General features: G+C 46.0%; 1 protein-coding gene across 1 annotated transcript in view; it reads right to left on the bottom strand.

The window, feature by feature from the left end:
• Positions 1-22,279, bottom strand: part of CCAR2 (cell cycle and apoptosis regulator 2) — a 100,599-nt gene that overhangs the window by 13,565 nt on the left and 64,755 nt on the right. The window contains exons 15-19 of the mRNA XM_030202033.1: positions 14,827-15,010; positions 14,346-14,425; positions 13,915-14,061; positions 9,745-9,865; positions 8,932-9,126 (exon numbers count right to left, since the gene is read on the bottom strand). Coding sequence (XP_030057893.1) covers positions 8,932-9,126; positions 9,745-9,865; positions 13,915-14,061; positions 14,346-14,425; positions 14,827-15,010 — 727 coding nt within the window. The remainder of the gene's footprint in view (positions 1-8,931; positions 9,127-9,744; positions 9,866-13,914; positions 14,062-14,345; positions 14,426-14,826; positions 15,011-22,279) is intronic.

Below are 22,279 nucleotides of genomic sequence, written 5' to 3'. Positions count from 1 at the left end.
CTCGACCTATCAAGGGCCACAGGGGAAACACGTACAGCAACACCTGCTGAGGCCACGGAAGGACCAACGCATCGATCCCTTCCACTCGCGGATCCAGACGTCGACTGAAATACCGAGGACCCTGAGCATTCTGTGCCGACGCCATGAGATCCACTACTGGCATTCCCCACTTTAGAACTATCTGGTCGAACACCGACCGGTGCAGAGACCATTCTCCGGGGTCCAACATGTGTCTGCTTAGAAAATCCGCGTTCACGTTGTCCACCCCGGCCACGTGCGCTGCTGAAATCTGCATTAGATGCCTTTCCGCTCAACTCATGAGCAGAGCCGTCTCGATTGCCAACCATGGACTCTTTGTTACCGCCCTGCCGGTTGACATACGCTACCGCTGTCACGTTATCGGACATGACTTTTACCGCCTTTCCGACCACACTTGAGTGAAACGCCAACAGAGCTAGCCGAATCGCCCTTGTCTCCAACCGGTTGATAGACCACTGAGCTTACTCCGTCGACCATCGCCCCTGTGTGGCCCGACCGAGACACTGAGCTCCCCAGCCCAGCAGACTGGCATCCGTTACCAGAATCACCCACTGAGGAGGTTCCAACGGCATGCCCTTTTTCAGATGGGCCGAGCACAGCCACCACTGGAGACTGCGCCGAGGAGCCCCCCTCAATGGCAACCACAACTCCAAACTGTGTACCTGGGGAGACCACCGGGACAACAGAGCCGACTGAAGCTGACGCATATGCGCCCCGGTCCATGGTACTACCTCTATTGTTGCGGCCATGAGGCCCAGAACCCGAAGGTACATTCAAACCGTCGGACTCTGAACAGACATTAACAGCCGGACCTGCAGCTGAAGAGAGGCGATCCGAGAATCTGGCAGAAAAACACGACCCACTGCTGTGTTGAACCACACTCCCCCAAGTACTCCAGACTCTGCAATGGGATCAACTGACTTTTGACTACATTCACTACCCATCCGAGCGATTCCAGAAACGCAACCACCTGAGCCGTTGGCGCCACACTGTGAGCCCGAGACTTCGCCCGGATCAACCAGTCGTCCAGATACGGATGCACCAGAATTCCCTGCCTCCGCAAAGCTGCTGCTACCACCACCATTATCTTGGAGAAGGTGCGTGGAGCCGTTGCCAGACCAAAAGGCAGAGCACAGAACTGAAAGTGCCTCCCTAAAACAGCAAAACGAAGGAAACGCTGATGGGCCTCTCGAATCAGCACGTGCAGATACGCTTCTGTGAGATCCAGTGACGTGAGAAATTCTCCCTGACAAACAGCCACTATGACCGAGCGCAGAGTCTCCATGCGGAAGGATGGCACCTTGAGCGCCCCATTGACCCTCTTGAGATCTAAAATGAGTCGAAACTGGTCCTCCTTCTTCGGCACCACAAAGTAAATGGAATAACAACCCATTCCCTGCTCGTGCCGAGGAACGGGTACCACAGCTCCCAACTGGATTAAGCGACCCAGAGTCTCTTGAATAGCCTTTAACTTGACTCGAGAGTGACAAGGAGAGGGAAGAAACAGATCCGGCAGCAGGTGCTCGAACTCGAGCGCATAACCGTCGCGAATGACCTCCAGCACCCACTGATCTCAAGTAATTTGGGTCCACCCCTGATAAAACAGACGAAGTCGCGCCCCGACCTTCACCAGAGGCTGGACCCGCACACCTTCATAAAGAGGACTTATTACCATTTACGGCACCTCCGGAGGAGTCCCGACCTCCTTGACGACCCCCTCGAAAGGACTGCGTCCGCTGGAAAAAACGGCTTTTAGAAGGAGATACAAATCGGCCCGGCCTGTACCGTCTCGTGTCCTTAAACTGACCTCTAGCCGAACCCCCTCGACTAGCCGACTTAGGCCATAAGTCCGGCAACCGTGAGACCTTGGTATCCCCAAGACCACTCATCAGTTTATCCAAGTCCTCTCCAAACAACATAGAACCTTTGAAAGGTAGAGAACACAACTTTGCTTTAGAGGCCACATCTGCCACCCAGCCCCTAAGACAAAGAGCCCTGCGAGCCGTCACCGCCAGAGCCATATTCTTAGTCGAAGCCCTTAGCAAATCATAAAGGGTGTCCGCCAAAAACGAAGACCCCATCTCCAATTTGGCCAGCTCCTGAACCAAACCAGTCCTATCTAACGCAGGCTCATCCAAGAACTTCTCCGCCGAATGGAAACAAGCTCTGGCTACCAAGCCCCCACACACAGAGGCTTGCAAGGCCAAAGCCGACAAATCAAAGCTGCGCTTCAGAAAGGACTTTAGCTTCCTATCCTGAGGTTCCCGTAAGGCTGTACCGCCATCCACCGGAATGGCCGTAGCCTTAGTAACCGCCGTAACCACCGCATCCACAGTAGGTGGTTTCAGCAGGGCCAAATCTTCCGGAGGCAAGGGATACAGCCGCGCCATAGCCCTAGACACCTTACAAGCAGCCTCCGGCACAGACCATTCCTGAAAAACCATGTCTCTAATGTCTGAATTCATGGGAAAGGAACGGGAGGCTCTTCGAATCCCCTTAACCAAGGGATCTACCTGGGGTCCCTCCGCAGAGGGAGTGGCCACTGGAGCAAACTTCAAAGTAGAGATCACCTGATCAATGAGCTCTAACAACTCCTCCTTATGAAAAATGCAAACCACTGAAGAATCTTCCCCAGGCCTTAGCCCATCCTGATCCTCAGACTCATCTAAGAGATCCTCCTCTCCTGGGTCACTCCAAACCTCCGATCCAGGCAGAGAAAGTATCTCCATAGGCTCCGAAATATCCACCCGTGGGCGCTTAACTCCCACTGAGCTAGCAGCCTCCGGGGAACAAACAGCCTGAGAGGGGCCAGCTCTCCAGGCATTATAGAGAGACCAAACAAACTCAGGAGGGAAACCAGACCCCCCCCCCCCCCCCGACGCTGCTGAAGCCCCAACAACACTTCCCGCAGTCTCCGCGACGGACCCCCCCTCACTCCCACGGCGGCTGGTCCATAGCGTGATCCACGGCTAAACTAGGCGCGCTTCCCGCCACACACAGGGTCCCCCGGTGCCGGTATGGAATGCACGACCAAAAGGGCCACGCTTCCCGCCAAAAACGGCTCCGTCGAGGCCGACCTGGGACGCGCAGCCAAGATGACTGCGTTTCCCGTCAAAACTGGCCCCGCCATTGCCGGCCCGGAATGTGCGGTCAAATCGCCGCCCAACATCTCCACCGACTCAGGGGAAAGCACGGGGGTCAAGAGCGCTGACAACTTAGGCTCCCCACAAAATTTACACTGACCACCTTTCACTTCAACGCCGCGCTTCGCGCAAAACCGACACCTCACCGGCTTAGACATAATGGCTGCGAACACAATAAAAACAAACAGTTGCTTTGTGCTCTGACAGACTAATAGGCAAAACCACCTAAGGCAAGAACGCCCTTGAAGACGTTTTATCTCTGGACTGCCACAAGAACGGCCAACATAGCCGCCTTTTAAAAACGTTTTTTTTATTTATTTTTTAAACTTCGTTGCTGATGCCTAAACGCCTCAAGGGTACAGAACGAGGTCTGTAGCCGAGGTCAAGCAGTCCTCCAGAGGAAGAGCACAGGGGGAGGGACCCCGCCACCCGGGTGTGACACCCCACAGGGAATAAGAAGCCCCTTAGGACTTACACCCTGTAATAGAGATCCAAGTGTGGGTTCTCTAACATTTACAACCCAACCTAAAAACCCCAAACGGGCCTACCAGACTGAGTACACTGCACAAAACCCCAAACGGGCCTACCAGACTGAGTACACTGCACAGGCTGCACACTTCTACCCTCTGCTGAGACTGAGAAAATACTGGTTAGGAGAAGGTCTGCACAGGCTACTTGTATAAGAAGTTTTAGTGTTCTCAGTCTCCCTCTGCTGGTAGGAGTGCATACCCCAAGCGTCTTGAACGGTCTGGAGGATTGCTGAGGAAAATACAGTTATGTACATGTCTATGGATGCTTTTTTTTTTTTTTTTTGAGAGTCTGTTGTTAAACAGTTCCCAGCACACCACTGGTCACCTTCATTCCACCCCCCCCCCCCCCCCCCCCCCAATGAAAGCAAATGGAGGGAGAATGGATTGCATTCACCAATCTGGTGCTTGCTTGCCTGCCTGCTCCCAGATCAGGTCAAATGCACCGGCCAACACGTTGAACCGACATGGCTTGCCTCTTTTTTCCCCCAGACATACTAGAAACAAATGACAGGAAGGGGGGGGGGGGTTGTGATCACTTCAGACCCTCTGACCCAGTCCCAATCTGACACAGCACCATAGCATACCAGGAAGCAGTCTGAAAAGAGGCTGCATTGAAAGCTTTTTTTCTTCTCTCAGTCAACTGAGAATGCCCAGAACAGCCAATCGCTAAGTGTGGCTGCTCTGTGCATGCTCAAGCCTCCTGTGAAAGGGTTCATCCAACACAGAGGACCTGCCAAAACCGAGCTGTGTTCGAGGTAGTAACTGCAGTTCCATGAACACAGACTACAGTGGAAGTGCTGATCACCTCAGTGTTGTGGAGTTTTCAGCCGGCCTGTCTCTTTCCCTTCTCCCAGCTGAAACTACTCGATTTCTCCAGCTTTAAATGTGAGCAGAAGCGGCAGCTTTGGAATTCGCTTTGGACTTCAGAGCGGCACCTGTATACAGCTTTCATACACCCAAGGAAGCTGCGTGTATGAAAGCCAGTGCAGGATCTGGACGAGTGCTGGGGGTTTTTTGGATACGGGAAGTAGCAGTGTGTGGACGGATATGGGAGAAGTACAGGGATTGGATACTAGGGAGGCAGATATAGTGTGGATACTGGAAACAACAGCTTCATGGCTCCACTTTGCCTTGTTTTAGTTTGAGAAGAATGGGAGGTGGACATCTATTTTCAGCTCCCGGCGGGTTGAGGAAGTGTAAAAAAAAAAAAAAAAAAAGGGGGGGGGGGGGGTCTGCTCTGACAAGCTGATTCTTCCCTCCACGGTACAGCTCCTGATCACCTGTTAAATTTTCCACGGTAAAAGTAGGGGCTGCTTCTGTGCATTGTTGGAAAACGGCTGTGTTTTCCATGCACATTTGTATAGTAATTAGCTCATTATAATAACTTTGCATACAATTTTCATTAGCTGCTACCATGACAGGAAAAGAGCTCGGAGAACCCTTTTGTGCACGTCTCACTGTACTCCTTGCTCGCTAAACTGGCTAGAACCAGTGTAAAAACCACATTGCTGGCTCGTTAGCTTTTATGCATCTGGGTCTCAGTCTGTGCTCCACCAGAAATCTAGGCCCACAGTTTTTCTGGGAGTGGCCTACTTATAGCTGCTGCATCAGGCCACATGTCTGCACCATCTGACTCAGCCAGAGAAATACTGAAGAGCTATTTTTCTCTAGCTCCATCTGCTAGTAACTAATTTGTCTGGATTGGTCTGGTGTGGATGATAAGGAAGTTTGACGTTCTGCACCCTCTATGAGCCCTGTCATGCAGTGGCGTACCTAGGGTAGTTGACACACGGGGCTGGTAATTTTCTAACACCCCCCTCCAAAATTCAGTACTAGGCATACCGAGAATACAAAACACTCAGGACCTATAGAGCAATTCTACCATACCATAAGCAGTAATTTCTAGGAGTCACACAAGGAAAAGGAAAGCATTTTAAACACTACAATGAGCACTAGAACATCAATTCACCTATTGTAAAACGAAACCAGCCAGAATAGTACAGATTGTTGATCCTGCACAGTCAATGCCAACTGAAAGCCATGTCTTTTTCACAAACACGGACACACCCTAATCCACTATAGAATAAGTAATCATAAACTTTCTATTTAGACAAAAATTAAACTGAACCCCCAAGATGCCAGACTCTGCTCACAGTGCAACTCCACAGAAACAGAAAATGTCCCCTAGTACCGTGCAAAATATAAAGACAGCAGATGTAAATTTGAAAAAACTAACAAATACCAATTACCACTTTACAAATTAACAAATAGAAATAAAACAAATATAGAAAATAAAATAATACCATTTTCTTGGACTAATACATTTAGCTTTCAGAGGCCAAAACTTCCTTCCTCAGGTCAATACAGAATAGTGCTGTTACAGTATCCTATCCTGATCTGAGGAAGGGGGATTTGTTCTCCAAAAGTTAGTCAAAATGTATTAAAATTAGTTCAATAAAAAGATTACCTTATTTACATGTTCTATTTATAAACATTTATTAACACATCTACAATACTACTTTATCCTAAAGTAAAAAAAATAAAAATATATATTTTATTTACAGTTTGTTGTCTCTGGTTTCTGCTTTCCTCATCTTCTTTTCACTGTCTTCTTTCCATCCAGCATCTGTCTTCGCTCTCTCTCTGCCATCCAGTGTCTGCCCTCTCTGCCGTCCCCTCCACCCAATGTCTGCCCTCTCTCCCTGCCCCTTCCATCCACTGTCTGCCCTCTCTCTCCCTTCCATCCAAATCTATCCTCTGTCTCTGCCCCTCCATCCACCATCTCCCTCTCTCCCCCTTCCATCCACTGCCCTTTCTTTCTGCCCCTTCAATCCACCATTTGCCCTCCCTCTCACATCCATCCAGGGTCTGCCTCCCTCTTGCCCTCCCCCCTTCCATCCAGGGTCTGTCCTCCCTCTCGCTCCCCCTTCCATCCAGGGTCTGTCCTCCCTCTCGCTCCCCCTTCCATCCAGGGTCTGCCCTCCCTCTCGCTCCCCCTTCCATCCAGGGTCTGCCCTCCCTCTCACTCCCCCTTCCATCCAGGATCTGTCCCCTCTCTCTCTCTGCACCCTCTTTTTGGCCCCCAGTTCCAGCCCCATTATCTCACCTGCCCCTAGTTCCAGCCCCATTATCTCACTTGCCCCTAGTTCCAGCCCCAGCCCACATCTCCCACCTGCCTCCCCTTTTCAGCCCCAGCCCTTTTCTCCCACCAGTCCCGAGCTTCAGCCCCCAATCACTTCTCCCTGTCCCCTTTTCAGCCCCCAGTTTCAACCCCAGCCCTTTTCTCCCACCAGTCCCGAGCTTCAGCCCCAGCCACTTCTTCCTGTCCCCTTTTCAGCTCCCAGTCCCTTCAGTTTCAGCCTCTGCCCCTTTTCAGTCCCCAGTTCCAGTACTAGCCCCCTTATCCCACCTACCCTCCTTTTCAGCCCCCAGTTCCAGTCTCCTTCATCCATATGCCTTGCATTAGGGCCCCCTTTTTCTGCCCCAGACCCATTCTCCCTCCTGCCTCAGGCATGGCCCCATTCTCCCTCCTGCCCCTTTCTCAGACCCCAGTTCCAGGCCCCTTCTCCCATCTGACCCCCCCCCCCAGACCCAGTCCCCTTCTCCCATCTGAGCCCCCCCAGACCCAGTCCCCATCTCCCATCTGAGCCCCCCAGACCCAATCCCCTTCTCCCATCTGAGCCCCTCACCCAGTCCCAGTCTCCCATCTGAGCCCCCCCAGACCCCGTCCCCTTCTCCCTTCTGAGCCCCCCCCAGACCCAGTCCCCTTCTCCCATCTGAGCCTCCCCCTACCCAGTCCCCACCTGCATACCAGCTCCGTCGACAGACGACCCTCTTCTCCTGCCACCCAGCCAGCACCCAGCCTTTAAACAAAATTCTGTGAAGCGCCTCACGTCTGCTCTGTTGTAAATGAAGTAAATTGCCTCATCGCGTCAGCCCTTCCCTCGGTGTGTCCCACCCTCTGATGTAACTTCCTATTTCCGCGAGGGCGGGACACACCAAGGGAAGGGCCGACGAGGCGAGCTGCTTCATTTACAGCAGAGCAGACGCGAAGCGCTTCACAGATTATTTTTAAAGGCTGGGTGCCGGCCGGGTGGCAAGAGAAGACAGTCTTGGAAACAGTGCTTGTGGTGTGAATGATTTAATTATCTGCTATAAGCAACACTGCTTGTGATTTTACTAGCACGATGAGACACTCCATGATGAATTTCAGCAGATGTTGGAAACATTAGTGCTCCATATGTATTTTGGGTGGCATAGTGAACAGTCTTCTGTGTGTATGCATGTGGCTTCTCAGATTCAAGATCTGTGCATGGAAGATGAGTCACACCATGTGTGGGCTGAACTTCAGCACCATGCAGAGGAGCTTGAGAGCTATGAGCTGCTGTATGGGAAGAGGCACTTGGGAACTTTCAGTTAGTATTGTTATGAGCAGTGGTAGCACCATTTCATGCTTTATTTCAAATAGTCATGAGTGTTGTGTTACTGCTTTTTTTTAACGAGTGAGAGGATTCAAAAGGAACTGACTTTCCCTCAGAGCAGAATCTTCTAAAAACTCCCTGAACACAAAGCCCATACTGTGAAGGGGCTCCAGAAGACATCTGAGTGCACTTACCACATTTTGAGACACTGCACGAAGGTCCCAACCAGCAAATACACCTATCACGAATGCCTCAAAGGGACATTTTGTTAGGACACTTTTTTTTTTAAACCTCTTTCTGCACTTGAGAATAATGCCCATGTGAGTTCAAGTTCAGTGGAGTTAATGTTGAAGGTATTTTTTTCTCTCTGTGGTTAAGAGAGACATCTTGGCAAATAACTGTTACATTGTGAAGAACCAAAAGAGATAGCAAATGAGCCCTTTAGTGCAGAGCAGACAAAACAGATAAGGGGAAGGAACAGCCATAGTCAGGAGGGAATGCACAAGCATGTCCAGAAAGCCTTTTAGAATTTTCTGAGCATTTAAAGAGCAGATTTTGTCTGGTACCATCATCTGATGATGTCACCTATGAATAACTGCTTTATCCAGCTTGCCAACAGAGAATCATTAACCCATGCAGAATCTCATCCTCCCCAGGTAACGGAGTCCTGCACAGACTCTCATGGAGGAATCTAACTCACCTCTATCTGTAAAAACCCAAACGTGAGAGTGCTGGAGATCAGGGCTTCCACCCTATCCATCACTGCTCCCTCTGCACACAGTGCCTCCTAGTGCTCACCTAGTTTGTTTTCCAGAGAATGGATCTTGTTCTCTAGCTGTAAACGTCCATTTTCTGTCTGTTCCATTTTCTCCAGCAGGTTCTTCACATTTATCAGTGTTCCATTGTAGGGCAGTAGATCCTGCTGCTCTGCTGGTTCCTGTTGCACTGCTGGGACTGTAGGCCCTGATGATGATGGCAGGAGAGAGAGGTTTCCTAAAAGGACAGAAACAAGAGTTTGACCACCACTGCAAGCAGAGCCAAATTTGACACAGACATACCCCTTGTTGAGCTTTGTCATCTAATTCATTCAGTCAATGAATTGTCATATTGGAAATCTATCTGATAACCACAGAGAATGTACTGAAAGACCCTGATGCTCACCATATTTCAACTGTAATCTAGGCCAGTCTGGTTTCTGTAGCATGGCTTCCATCGATGCAAAAAGACACAATTTTATGTCTCTATCAGCTTATATTGTGTACTTAGACAGAAGCTATGTCTTTGCAAGTATCATGTCTGTTGAGGGTATTAAAACTGTATAAGCAGCAGAGGGACTGAGATCAGATGAACACTCAGCATGACTGTTCACCTGTTGTTCCTGCACTTCTCTACACACATAGCTCTACTGAACTCTCAGTTTTGTCATGTAGAAACCAGTGGCTTCCCCTGAACAAGGTATGCTGAGTTTTATACACAGGAACTCAGATTACATTTTCTTGCATATTTCTTTTTAGGCAGATGTCATTGAGCATTATCACTGGGAGTGAAAGTGGATGCAGACTATTGAACAGGGCTCATAATGTTGTTACTGTAATATGAATCAACACCTACCATTCAGGTTGTCCTCTTGGATTTGCTCACTGCTGGCAGCTTCTAAGTTTTCCTGGTTGAAATGGAGAGTCCTGTAATAGCATACGAACCGTGGTACCACCTTATTCACCAAGATCTTCACCTGTGACCAAAATACATAAGCATTTGACTGATAGAACACTTGTTGCACTGTCATGGATTCAGAGTTGTAGTTTGCTCACTTATTAGTTTACAAGGACTTCTAAACCTCCTTCCTGGCCTTACAAGGTCACCCAAGGCGGTGTAATGAACTACCCAAAACACTACAAAATGTACATAAAAACATATCATTAAAAAAACAAAACACACATACATAAAATAAAGTAGCCAACCAAACAGAACTTAAAATAGCAAAGCATTACAAAGCAGAAGGTGGTCCCAAAGGGACATAACTATCAAAATAATTCAATTCAGATAAAGATCCATACTCGTACTTGACGGGTGTTGCTTACAAGCACCAGCGCACTACCTTTAGTGTGTTATGAATCCTTCACCGCCCTGTAAACCAGTAACACCATGTATTCTCCCCTATCACCAGAGTTAGAACTCTACTACATGAGACAGCATCTTTAAGCAGTGAGACTGGTGCTGAAAATGATATATACACATACACACACACAGTGCATTCCATTTAAGTGCACGTCGGATAACTGCATGCTCTGTTTAACTGCATGCCGTACTTCGGTCCCGTTTTTGGCGCCATCAATTTCTATGGGGACAAACCAGTTTAGCGCACCACTGATAAGTGCAAGATTCGCTTATATGCTTGCAAGACCGCTTCTCTGCAAAAAAGACTCCGCATAAGCGCACGCACGGAATATGGAAGTCGATTGGCACGTGACAACCAAAGAGATTTCAAATTTACCGCCCCTTTAACTGCCACAGGCAGAATAAGCGAAAGAATATTGTGTGTATATATATATATAAAGTTGTGTTCTGGGGATATAGTTATACAAATATCAGTACAGTCTGGTTAAATATACCTGGTCACATAAATATCTGGTTATCTTTAACCAATCATATTTAGTAGTGCTGATTTTTAACCAAATCGCTCTTAAAATATCCGGTTAACTTTAAACAGATTCAGTACTTCTAACTATTTGACTTCAATGCTTCTTACAAGCTGACTAGCTGTGGTAACTCCACAGCTAGAAAGCTTTTCAGGTTATCTACAATGAACATGCATGAGATACATTTACCTATGTTATGCAGTATTTATATGCCACCTTCCTTAGGCGTATACTTTGCTAGTCAGTGTACACATTGCACTTGCGCCATTGGACCCAGTCAATCCACAGGAAATCTGCTCCCTCAATTAGAAATTTTTACAAGTAACAATATGGCTCAATGACAATAAACTGAATCCAGAGAAATCTAAGGCTGTTTTCAGAATACAACATTTTCTACACCGCTCTTGCTCTCCCTCAACCTCTAGCCACAACTGTCTTTTCTGATTAAACGCTGTTTCTTTAAAATGCATTTGATTCACTCTATTAGCTCACTCTTACACTCATCAGCCCTTAATATATCGGTTCATTCCCTGGTTGTTTTTTTTTTTTGTTGTTACATTTGTACCCCGCGCTTTCCCACTCATGGCAGGTTCAATGCGGCTTACATGGGGCAATGGAGGGTTAAGTGACTTGCCCAGAGTCACAAGGAGCTGCCTGTGCCGGGAATCGAACTCAGTTCCTCAGTTCCCCAGGACCAAAGTCCACCACCCTAACCACTAGGCCACTCCTCCACTCCACTTAGCAATTGTTGACTATTGTAACTCGCTCTACAAGGGATTAAGACAAAAAAAATCTACATCGACTACAAGTGATCCAAAACACTTCCATCAAATTAATCTCAGGCTCAAGGAAATTTGATCACATCACTCCACTTCTCAAAAATGCACACTGGTTACCAATTACATATAGGATTACCTATAAAATTCTTCTCCTACGGAATGCATTTTCTCTTTTTCTCAGGTCACAGACCTCCCTGATTAAAAGCAACACAGATCTTAAAACATATCTTTTTGAGGATGCCAAAAGGAAACCTAAACACTGTCCTAAGACTGAGCCCATCAGCCAGTTTAGACCTAACCCCCTCTCCCCTGGCACTAGATATTACCTTTCTAACAAATAATGGAGTTCTGTTTCTTCCCTTTCCTAATTTTCTCTCCTATTTATTGCTTATTTTAGTATTGTAAGCCGCAAAGATATCTTTTTTTTATGTGCGGGATAACAAGCCTTTAATAAACCTGAAACCTGCATACTTAAGTTTTTATGTGTTCACAGTGGATTTCCTAAAAATGTGACTGGCTGTGGGTCACCAAAGGGGGTTTCAGAAGCCAGGATTGAATATGTGCACATTTATCTGTTGAATCAAAGTTAAGGACACAGCATCCGATTCCAATAGGTTTCATTCCGCTGTATGATGCTTACCCCACAGGATCAGCAAAAGTCATTGGAAATAGACTTGGATGTATCCTGGATAGGAAGAATCCATGCAATAAAAATGATGCTGCTACCCAAACTTCTCTATTTGTTTATGGCCCTTCCAATACCAATCCCGCGGACTTTTTTCCAAAAACTAAATAGGAAAACGTTTGCTTACATCTGGAATAAGAGACCGCCACGGGTACGGCGGACAAGGCTGTTCCAAACCCCAGACAAAGGAGGAATGGGAGTCCCTAATTTCAGTCTATACTATCAGCCCAGCTTCGCATAATGGCGGACTGGACCCCGTGGACTACTAAGAAATGGTTACACTGGGAAAGGGCATGGATGAGAACGCGATTTATAGGAGATATACTGTGGAAATCAGAGAAAGAAATATTAGCGGAAATACGCAGATTACCATTAGGAATGAGTCATTTGCTAAACACATGGTTGTGTGTGCGTAGAAGGGTGTTCCCTGAGAGGAGATACTTTTTACAGATGGCAATTAGGGGCGCACCGGGTTTTCCACTGGGGGGTTCAGAATATATTTACCAACAATGGGCAGATAAGGGGCTATATAAACTGGACCAATTATGGGTAGATGGGAAAATAAAGAATTTCGAGGAACTACAGGATGAATATGGGTTAGAAGAGCGGGATCTAGTTTACTATCATTGCTTAAGAAATTATATCCTCCGAAGGGCAAAAGAAGAATTGGAACTTGCAGCAACGAGACTGGAGCAGGCAATGGGAAAGGGGGGAGGGCGGGGTAGTATCACCCGGCTATACAGAGCACTCTTATACCTCTCAACGCCACAGGAATATTATATAAGGAGATGGGAGGAGACTCTACAGAATAGCCCTACGCCCAACTGGTGGACGGGTAGCTTTCGATACCTGCTCAAACCTTCCATCGCTCAAACCACAATAGAGAGTGGATATAAAATCCTATACTGGTGGTATTATACACCTGATCGGCTGCATAAAGTGTACCCACAGACCTCGGCAAATTGCTGGTGGAAATGTGGAGGGAGTGGAACTTTCATACATATATGGTGGGAGTGCCCCAAAGTCCAGATTTACTGGACTCAGATACTTGAGCTGGTGAATAAGGTGGTGCAAGGGGTATACCCTCGGCAGGTGGAGGTGTGCTTGCTGCACTCCAGGCCCCTGGGAAGCTGGAAATATGGACATAGGTTGGCAATCCAATTTTTTGTGACAGCAAAGATGGCGCTGGCGAGGGCCTGGAGGGTAGTGGCAGCGCCCACTACTAAAGAGGTGTTAACCAAAGTTGACTACCTGCACTTGATGTCGAAGTTGACAGTCGTACGAAAGGGTCAACTCCATATATACCAGAAGATTTGGCAACCATATGAAACTGTACGAAATGAGTTATAGTAAGACTGCTACATACAGGGGGGTATGGGAAAAGGGGGGGATGGTTTCATAAGAGGCTGTTTAATATTGTATCTATATAACTACAGGTTTAACTAACAGATGGAAGAGAAATGTAATGTTACATATATATGGGTGATAATGATCGTTGGTTTGTATTATTGTTATGTTAAAATTATAAATAAACTTGGAAAAAAAAAAGAAATAGACTTGGATGGATAAGGATAAATGAAAGAAGAGGTAACAAGTGGGAGAGAGAGAGAGTTGTGGTGTTTTTGTGCAGCAAGTTATCCATGCATCAGCTGAACAGGATTTATGCGCAATGGAGTACCTGCTCTGTAGAAAGATGCAGCCCCAGCGTAAGGAAGAGTTTTTCCAAGTCTCGTCTCTGAATGTAACCACAGAAGTTCAAGTCAAAGTAGACAAAGCCAAGAAGAGCTTCCAAGGGGAGGACTGCAGTTGGTGAGGAATCTTTCTCCTGTAAAATAAGGACACCTCTAAAACACAGGTACATACATTGTCATATAGGTTCTTCTAGTGGATAAGATATTTTTCAAGGCTGGATATACACATACATGAAGATGATGATCTGATAAGAAGCAAAAACTTGACAGGACAGCTCTCAAAACCAACCCCAACACCAGAATATCCTCAGCCACAACACTCTACTACCAAGGTGCAGCACAAGCAAGAAGCCAGAGAGACTGACAAACCATGAAATATATTGCACAAAAGATGCTGTATCAAAAGGAACAAACGTACCATCTCATGATGAGAAGAAACCTCCATCTCTGACTGATTTGAAGCATTTGACTTCAGTTCAGCATCTTCCAGTTTACAGCCTGTAAAGAAACACAGGCTTTACCTGGATGGCTTTATGAGAAGAGCTGGTATATCCTGACAACACAGTATTCTGCTTCATTAGCCATTCATATTCTAAAAAAACATGTCAGTGGCCTAAGCCCCAAGAGCTCATCTACAATGACAAGAGACTCCAAGCAGGGAGCAGAAATACAAGATAGACAACAGTCATGAGAGGGGATATTACAAATTAAGAGAAAAAATATGCTCTGATTCTATTATTTACTCATTGAATTTATAAAGTGTTTCTGCTATCTCTAGAGGTTGAAAATGGCTCTTTTTAATGGTGTAATCCTCAAGAGAGGAAAAGTGTGAAAAACACGTTATGCTTAATGCTTTCAAAGATGGGACAGCATTTTGGTAATGGTAAAAATGCACATACCAAAATCATCCTGATCTTCTTCATCGTCTCCTAACTGTAAGACATCATCATCTAGGCTCAGCATGCAGAGCTCATCAGCAGAGTCTGTAGTGGACACTTTCTCTCTGGCTGGAACCTCTTTCTTGGAAGCCTCACTGCTTTTGTCTGTCTTTGGCACAGACTCTGTGCTCTCCACCATCTCTGGCTGAGGAGAAAAGAAAGCATGAGGCCCTGCCCAGCACAAATGGTACATCAACTGTTGGCAAGGCTATCCAATAACTGGACCTAAAGTCAAGTTTAAAATAAACAATATTTATTAATTTTCAAGCAAATAATAATAAAATAATTCCACATTAAAAATGACTCAACATAACGTTGTGTTTCAGCCAGATGGCCTACATCAGGAGTCTTGTGGCTGATGACAGCAATAAAAATAACAGTAAGATCATCAAGTCACGTGATGATGTGTGCAGACAAGGATTTAAAAAAGGACTTGAAAAAGACCGTTTGGCAAATGATCCGTTTATCGCTGCACACTACAAACAAAAATAAGTGGAAGAAGTTCTGAGTAAAACTGAGGACTGGTGCCTCAACACAGACTGAGTAGAAGTCAGTAAACGCTTGGCCACTAACTGTTTTTGGGAGTGTTTCTGCACTGGTATGGTAGAACAAAATGAAAAAAATTATCATGTAAGATATAATTTATCCTTAGTGTCCCTTATTGGACAAGTCCAGAACCTGTGGGATGTAGCAAAGCAATCCGTAAGAGGTGTGGGAATCAGTACTCTCCACTTGAAGGCTTCTGTCTCAAATCCATATCTCACCCATATACGTACAAAGTAAAGAAAATTTAAAATATAACAAGCAAGACCCCTATTATTTCTCAGAACACTGAAAGAACCAGCACAAATAATATTGCCGAAGAAAACCAACTTAGCCCTAAGAAAGGGCACTCATCCTCCTCTCAATGGCTGATTCCTCGCCAGACTATTGGCTTAGATGAAAAAATTAGTTCTCACCTGATAATTTTCTTTCCATTAGTCTGAACAGACCAATCCAGAGACTTGAGGGTTATGTCCCTCTACCAGCAGGTGGAGATAGAGAGAACCTCAGAGGTTTGCTTATGTGGTCCAGTGCAGTCAGCTCAATCTCAGTATGACTGGTACCAAAGCAGTGGAAGAAAGAAAACTCCCAGAAGCAAAACTCTCCTGCCACTATAAAATGACATAACGAACCTCAACCGCCTAAGCAGCGGGAGAAACAGCGACAGATATACCGCCATCGCTGCCCAACTGCAACTATATATACCCCGTCTTTCTTTTTCTTTAATAAACCACACGAAGGAATACTCTCCCGACAGCTGAAACTCCCAAAACCGAAACTGAAATCTCGCGGAAGCAAACAACAAGGTAGGCCTCGGGATTGATCTGTTGGGACTAATGGAAAGAAAATTATCAGGTGAGAACTAATTTTTCCTTTCATAGCATCCCACAGATCAATCCAGAGATTAGTGGGATGTACCAAAGCAGTCCTCAAGTAGGGCGGGGCAACCCCAACACTGCAGAAAGCACCGAGGCCCCAAAAACTGCATCCTGCCGGGCTGCTACATCCACCTTATGATGTTGAGTAAAGGTATAAGCTGACACCCACATAGCGGCCCTGCAGATATCTTCCAAGGAAACCAAGCGCGACTCTGCATACGAGGACGCCTGAGTCCGCGTAGAATGTGCCAACACCTGTAACGAGGGCGACTTTCTGGAAGATAGGTATGCCGAAATTATGGCCTCCCGCAGTCAATGGGCTACTGTGGCTTTGGAGGCGTAACCTCCAAATATCTACGAAGAATACGCTTCAGATCCAGACAGCGCAGGACCTGGAAGTGCTCAGAGTAGTCTTCCCGACTAAAGGTCGGTAAATGTAACAACTGACCCAAGTAAAAGTGAGAAATCACTTTGGGCAGAAATGAAGGAACTGTCCTAATAGACACGCCTGCCTCAGTGAACTAAGAAAAGGGTCTCTGCAAGAGAGGGCCTGTAACTCCAAAATTCTTCTAGCTTAAGTGATTGCCATTAGGAAAACTGCTTTTAAAGTAAGATCCTTTAAAGTCACCCCGGCCAGAGGCTCGAAGGAAAGACGCTGCATTGCTTCGAGGACTAAGTTCAAAATCCACATCAGGATGGGTGGCAATGGACACCCCCTGAAGCAAGCCAACGCAGCCACCTGCACCCTCAACGAGCTCAAGGAAAGAGATTTCTGCAGGCCCTCTTGAAGGAAGGCGAGAATCACTGTCACTGAGGCAGAAGTAGCAGTAACTCCTGAAATCGAACTCCATGATTCAAAGGTGCGCCAGACCCTGAAGCAGAAGCCTGTCCGCTGCCGTCAGCTGAAGGAGACGATCAAACTGGAGTCGGACCAGAGCCGCGCACCAAGCAAACCTCTCATGAAGCGAACAACTAAAGGCTGTCCAGAGATAGGCCTACCCTCTACAAGGTGATAATAAGCACTAATCGCACTAAGGTGAACTCTTACGAAGTTGGTCTTGAGACCAGACTCTAAGTGTAGAAGGTATTCAAGCAGGGTTCGTGTAGGACAAGAAAAAGGATCTAGGGCCTTGCTGTCACACCAGACGGCAAACCTCCTCCATTTGAAAGAATAACACTTTTTCGTGGAATCCTTCCTGGAAGCAAGCAAGACTCGGGAGACACCCTCTGAAAGACCGAAAGAGGCAATTTCTAAGCTCTCAACATCCAGGCCGTGAGAGCCAGAGACTGGAGGTTGGGATGTAGAAGAGACCCCTCGTTCTGGGAGATGAGGGTCGGAAAACACTCCAATCTCCACGGTTCTTCAGAGGACAATTCCAGAAGAAGAGGGAACCAGATCTGACGGGGCCAAAAGGGCGCTATCAGAATCATAGTTCCCTGGTCTTGCTTGAGTTTCAGCAAAGACTTCCCTACTAGAGGTGGGTCTGAGTTGTGATTGGGTGGGTCTGTGCCCACCCAGGCCCACCCGTAGCTACGCCCCTGCCTGTTCCAAAAAACACATCTTCCCAAAGGCTGTCTAATGTAACAGGAGCTGGGATCAGAGTTCTGGAATGAAAGACTTAGACATAAAGACCAACAGGTAGGAGACCTGAAAAGTAAAAGAAGAGTTCCTTAAACAGCTGATAGGACATTCCTAGGTATTGAGACAGATGCTGGGGATTCAGACCATGCTGAAAACACCTGCACAAGCCATGCCAGGAAGTGCACCAGTGTGTCCAAGTTCCCACCACTATGGTCTGCTCTCTGAAAGCAACACACAGATTCAGCCTATTTGCCTCTTTGGGAGACCTCTGAACCTTGGATTCTCTATGAGCGCTTCAAGAGAAATGGTGCAAGAAGGAGCCATATAATTATGTGGAAAAAGACAACTCTGGTTCAACAGAATGGCCAGAACCTCCAGCTTGGTCAAAAAAACCTACTGCCTCCGCCTCAGTGTTTAAGGTTGCTCTTGGAGGGTGCTTATCCATACTCTGAGAACTGGGCCCTTCATTCAAGGACACTGAACTTATCAAAGCCCTAAAAGAACTTCATGGCAAAATGGTGGCTTTTTCCATGGTTTCTATCAAAGTGGTTTAATGACAAGAGGCAACATGACATTATGTGGCCTGAAGCAAGTGGCCATATTGGTTTGTCCAAAACAATAGCAAACTTGTGAAGTGCATATTGTTTTGCATTCTCTCTGTTAGGAGGGGAAGTTTGGGGAGTTTTTGAGGAGCCTGTGAAGGTGTGTGTGTGTGTGTGGGGGGGGGGGGGGGGGGGGGGGGGGGGGTTGTATATTCAAAATGTAATTATCAGTGCTCCAGAACTTGCTTTGTTATTTGCAATGCTGTATTGTGGATTTCAGTGCTGCGCTATATGCCTTTATTTTTGCTTAAGATGACAATAAAGATCTTGTCATGATAAGCAAACAAGCTGCTGTCCAAGCCACCACTGTCTCTAAGCCGGGCTGGGCTGCAGGGGGATGTGGGCACTCGGGGAGCAGCAGCGGCACCCAGTGAACTGGACTGGGCATCCAAGTAGCAGCAGAAGCAGCATCTTAGATGTCCAGTCCAGGTTGCCGTTCACTGCCACTGACCCCCCCCCCCCCCCCCCGAGTGCCTGCATCCATCTGTAGCCCGGCTCAGTGAGAGCAACGGCATGGGCAGAACAGTCCCCAATTTCTGAAGCTCCCTTGGTTATAACAAGCACAACAACAACATGGATGCAGCACCTGATAGTTTTTTTGAACAAACCAAGATGGCAGCTGAAGTGGGAACCGGCTTCAGCTTTTTTGACATCACACCGTCTCCTGTCAATAAACATCCTTCATTTCCACACAAGAATCATCAGACTGAAAAGAAATGGAACTAACCTTTCCAATTCTACTTGAAACACCTCTCTTTCTCCTTGCTGGCCTCCCCCCGCAATCCAGTAGAAGAGAGGGTCTGAAACATCAGAACAGTAGTCTCCACGTAGTTTGCCAGCCCCCACAACAGCAACAGCTACTGGCACTCTCCAGTTGGGCCTCTATGCTCACGGTATCCACAGCTTTCCACAGAAGCATCGGCTGCAACAAAAATCTAGGCTGGTGCTGTGGTCTACTGTGGGTCAGTAGAATCAGAACTCACAGTGAGAAGTCCCAAACAGCAACACTGTTTGTAAGAAGCTCTTTCTCCAGCTTCCAAAGGAGAAATTAGGTTTTACAAGCTAATTCTCTTTACTTTAGGCCCTTCAGACTGGTCCAGATGCTGACGCTTGAGGTTATGCACACCTACCAGCAGAGAGAGACCAAGAACACTTAAGTTTGAGACTAGCATAATAGACCTGTGCAGTTGCCAGCCAGCTAGCCAGCCAGTACTGAAGTCATTAAGTTGAAAAGCACTAACTCTCCATGGCTGATTTTCGGACACAACAGACTTTTACCATCTTTTCCAGATTGTGTCCTGCCTGCATCGCAAGTCTTTCTTATGAATATTTCGACCACAATTCTTTTTAAACACCACAGTACACCAGATCTGAGAATCCAAAATAACTTAAATGAACTAGATACAGAACATCCAAATGAACAAAACAGGGTCCTCAAATAGGGTACTCCACAACTGAACCACCAGCCAAATGGACTTCCATGCTCCCCAACTAAAAACAGTGACAGAGTGGCTTCTGGGCCAGTCTGGAGTGCCTAGCAGAAAGAAAATTAATAGGTAAGACCTAATTTCTCCTTCCTTGTCATCCCTTCAGACCGGTCCAGATGCTGACACTTAGGAACTACCAAAGCAGTAAGAATCAAGGGCGGGACCCACAGAGTCTGGGATGTAAAACTCTTAGATGTAATAAATGACTGCTTCTTGGAGCAACCGACAAGAAGAGGAGCAATTTTAGATCTAGTCCTTAGTGGAATGCAGGGTACGGTATGAGAGATAACAGCATCGAATCCACTGGGAAATAGTGCTCATAACCAAATTTGAGCTGATATCTGGAGTGAAGTCACTAAAGAAATCTATTGTAGCAGCATTCAATTTTCAAAAGGGTGACTATGACAAAATGAGGAAAATAGTTAAAAAGAGATGGCTGCAAAGCTTAGGACTTTAAATCAGGCATGGACGTTGTTTAAAAATACCATAGTAGAAGACCAGACCAGATGTATTCCACATATTAACAAAGGAGGAAAGAAGAACAAACGACAGCCAATGTGGTTAAAAAGTGAAGTGAAAGAGGCTATTAGAGCCAAAAGAGCATCCTTCAAAGATTAGAAAAAGGATCCAAATGAAGAAAATAAGCAGCAACATAAGCAGTGTCAAGCTAAATGCAAAGCACTGATAAAGAAGGTAAAAAGCGAATATAAAGAAAAACTTGCGTGCAGGCAAAAACTCATAGTAACACCTTTTTCAGGTACAACTGAAGCAGAAAGCCTGTGAGGGAATCCGTGGGACTGTTAGATCATGAAGGAGCAAAGGGAGCCCTCGGGGAGGACAAGGCCATAGCGGAGAGATAGAATGAATTCTTTGCTTTCGTCTTTACGGAAGAAGACGTAAGAGATCCACCTGTACCAGAAACAGTTTTCAAGGGTGACGATGTGGAGGAACAAAGAAATCTTGGTGAACCGAAAAACTTACTAAGCCAAATTGACAAGTTAAAGAGTGATAAATCACCTGGACCAGATGGCATACACCAGAAGGTACTGAAAGAACTCAAACATGAAATTGATAATCTGTTTTTAGTGATCTGTAACCTGTCGTTAAAATCATCCTTAGTACCTGAAGATTGGAGGGTGGCCAATGTAATGCCAACTTTTTAAAAGGGTTCTGGAGTGATCTGGGAAATTACAGACTGGTAAGCCTGACTTCAATGCCGGGGAAAAAAGTGGAAACTATTATAAAGAATAAAATTATGGAACACATAGACAAACATGGTTTAATAGGACAGAGTCAGCATGGGATTAGCCAAGGAAAGTCTTGCCTCACCAATTTATTTATTTATTAGGATTTATTTTAAACCTTTTTGAAGGAATTCACTCAAGGCGGTGTACAGTAAGAATAAATTAAACATGAGCAATAGACAACTACAACAGTAAAAATATTCAAATAATACAAAGTATGGCATAGTATACTGCTTATAATGTCAACACAACAAGTAATAGAACATTTTAATTGGCAGTGTAGGGTATAATCAAAGATGGAACATATAGATAGGTAAGAGGAGTTAGAGAATAAGGTGACTAATTTAAAGAAAGTTGCACATTATTTGCTTTATTTCTTTGAAGGCATAAACAAACATGTGGATAAAGGTGAGCTGGTAATGTATCTAGACTTTCAGAAAGCTTGTGACAAAGTTCCTCATGAGAGACTCCTGAGAAAATTTAGAAGTCATGGGATAGGAGGCAATGTCCTTCTGTGAATTAGGAATTGGTTATTGGACAGAAAACAGATAGTAGGTTAAATGGCCATTTTTCTCAATGGAGAAGGGTGAATAGTAGAGTACCGCGGGTATCTGTACTAGGACCGGTGCTATTTAACATATTTATTAATGATCTGGAAAACGAAACGACGAGTGAGGTGATTAAATTTGCAGATGAGACAAAACTATTCAAAGTTGTCAAAACACCACATGCGGATTGTGAAAAATTGCAGGAAGACCTTAAGAAACTGAAAAACTGAGCATCCAAATGGCAAATGAAATTTAATGTGGACAAATGCAAAGCGATGCACATTGGGAAGAACAATCCAAATCATAGTTACCTGATGCTAGGGTCCACCTTAGGAGTCAGCACTCAAGAAAATGATCTAGGTGTCATTGTAGACAATATGGTGAAGTCTTCTGCCCAGTGTGCAGCAGTGGTGGTCAAAAAAGCAAACAGGATGCTAGGAATTATTAGGAAAGGGATGCAAAATAAGACCAAGAATATTATAATGCCTCTGTATCACTCCATGGTGCGACCTCATCTTGAATATTGCATT

The sequence above is a fragment of the Microcaecilia unicolor genome, chromosome 4, assembly GCF_901765095.1.
Source record: "Microcaecilia unicolor chromosome 4, aMicUni1.1, whole genome shotgun sequence".
NCBI classification, from domain to species: domain Eukaryota; kingdom Metazoa; phylum Chordata; class Amphibia; order Gymnophiona; family Siphonopidae; genus Microcaecilia; species Microcaecilia unicolor.
The sequence above is the reverse complement of the archived record's forward strand: the minus strand, read 5'-3'. Positions and strand labels throughout refer to the sequence as shown.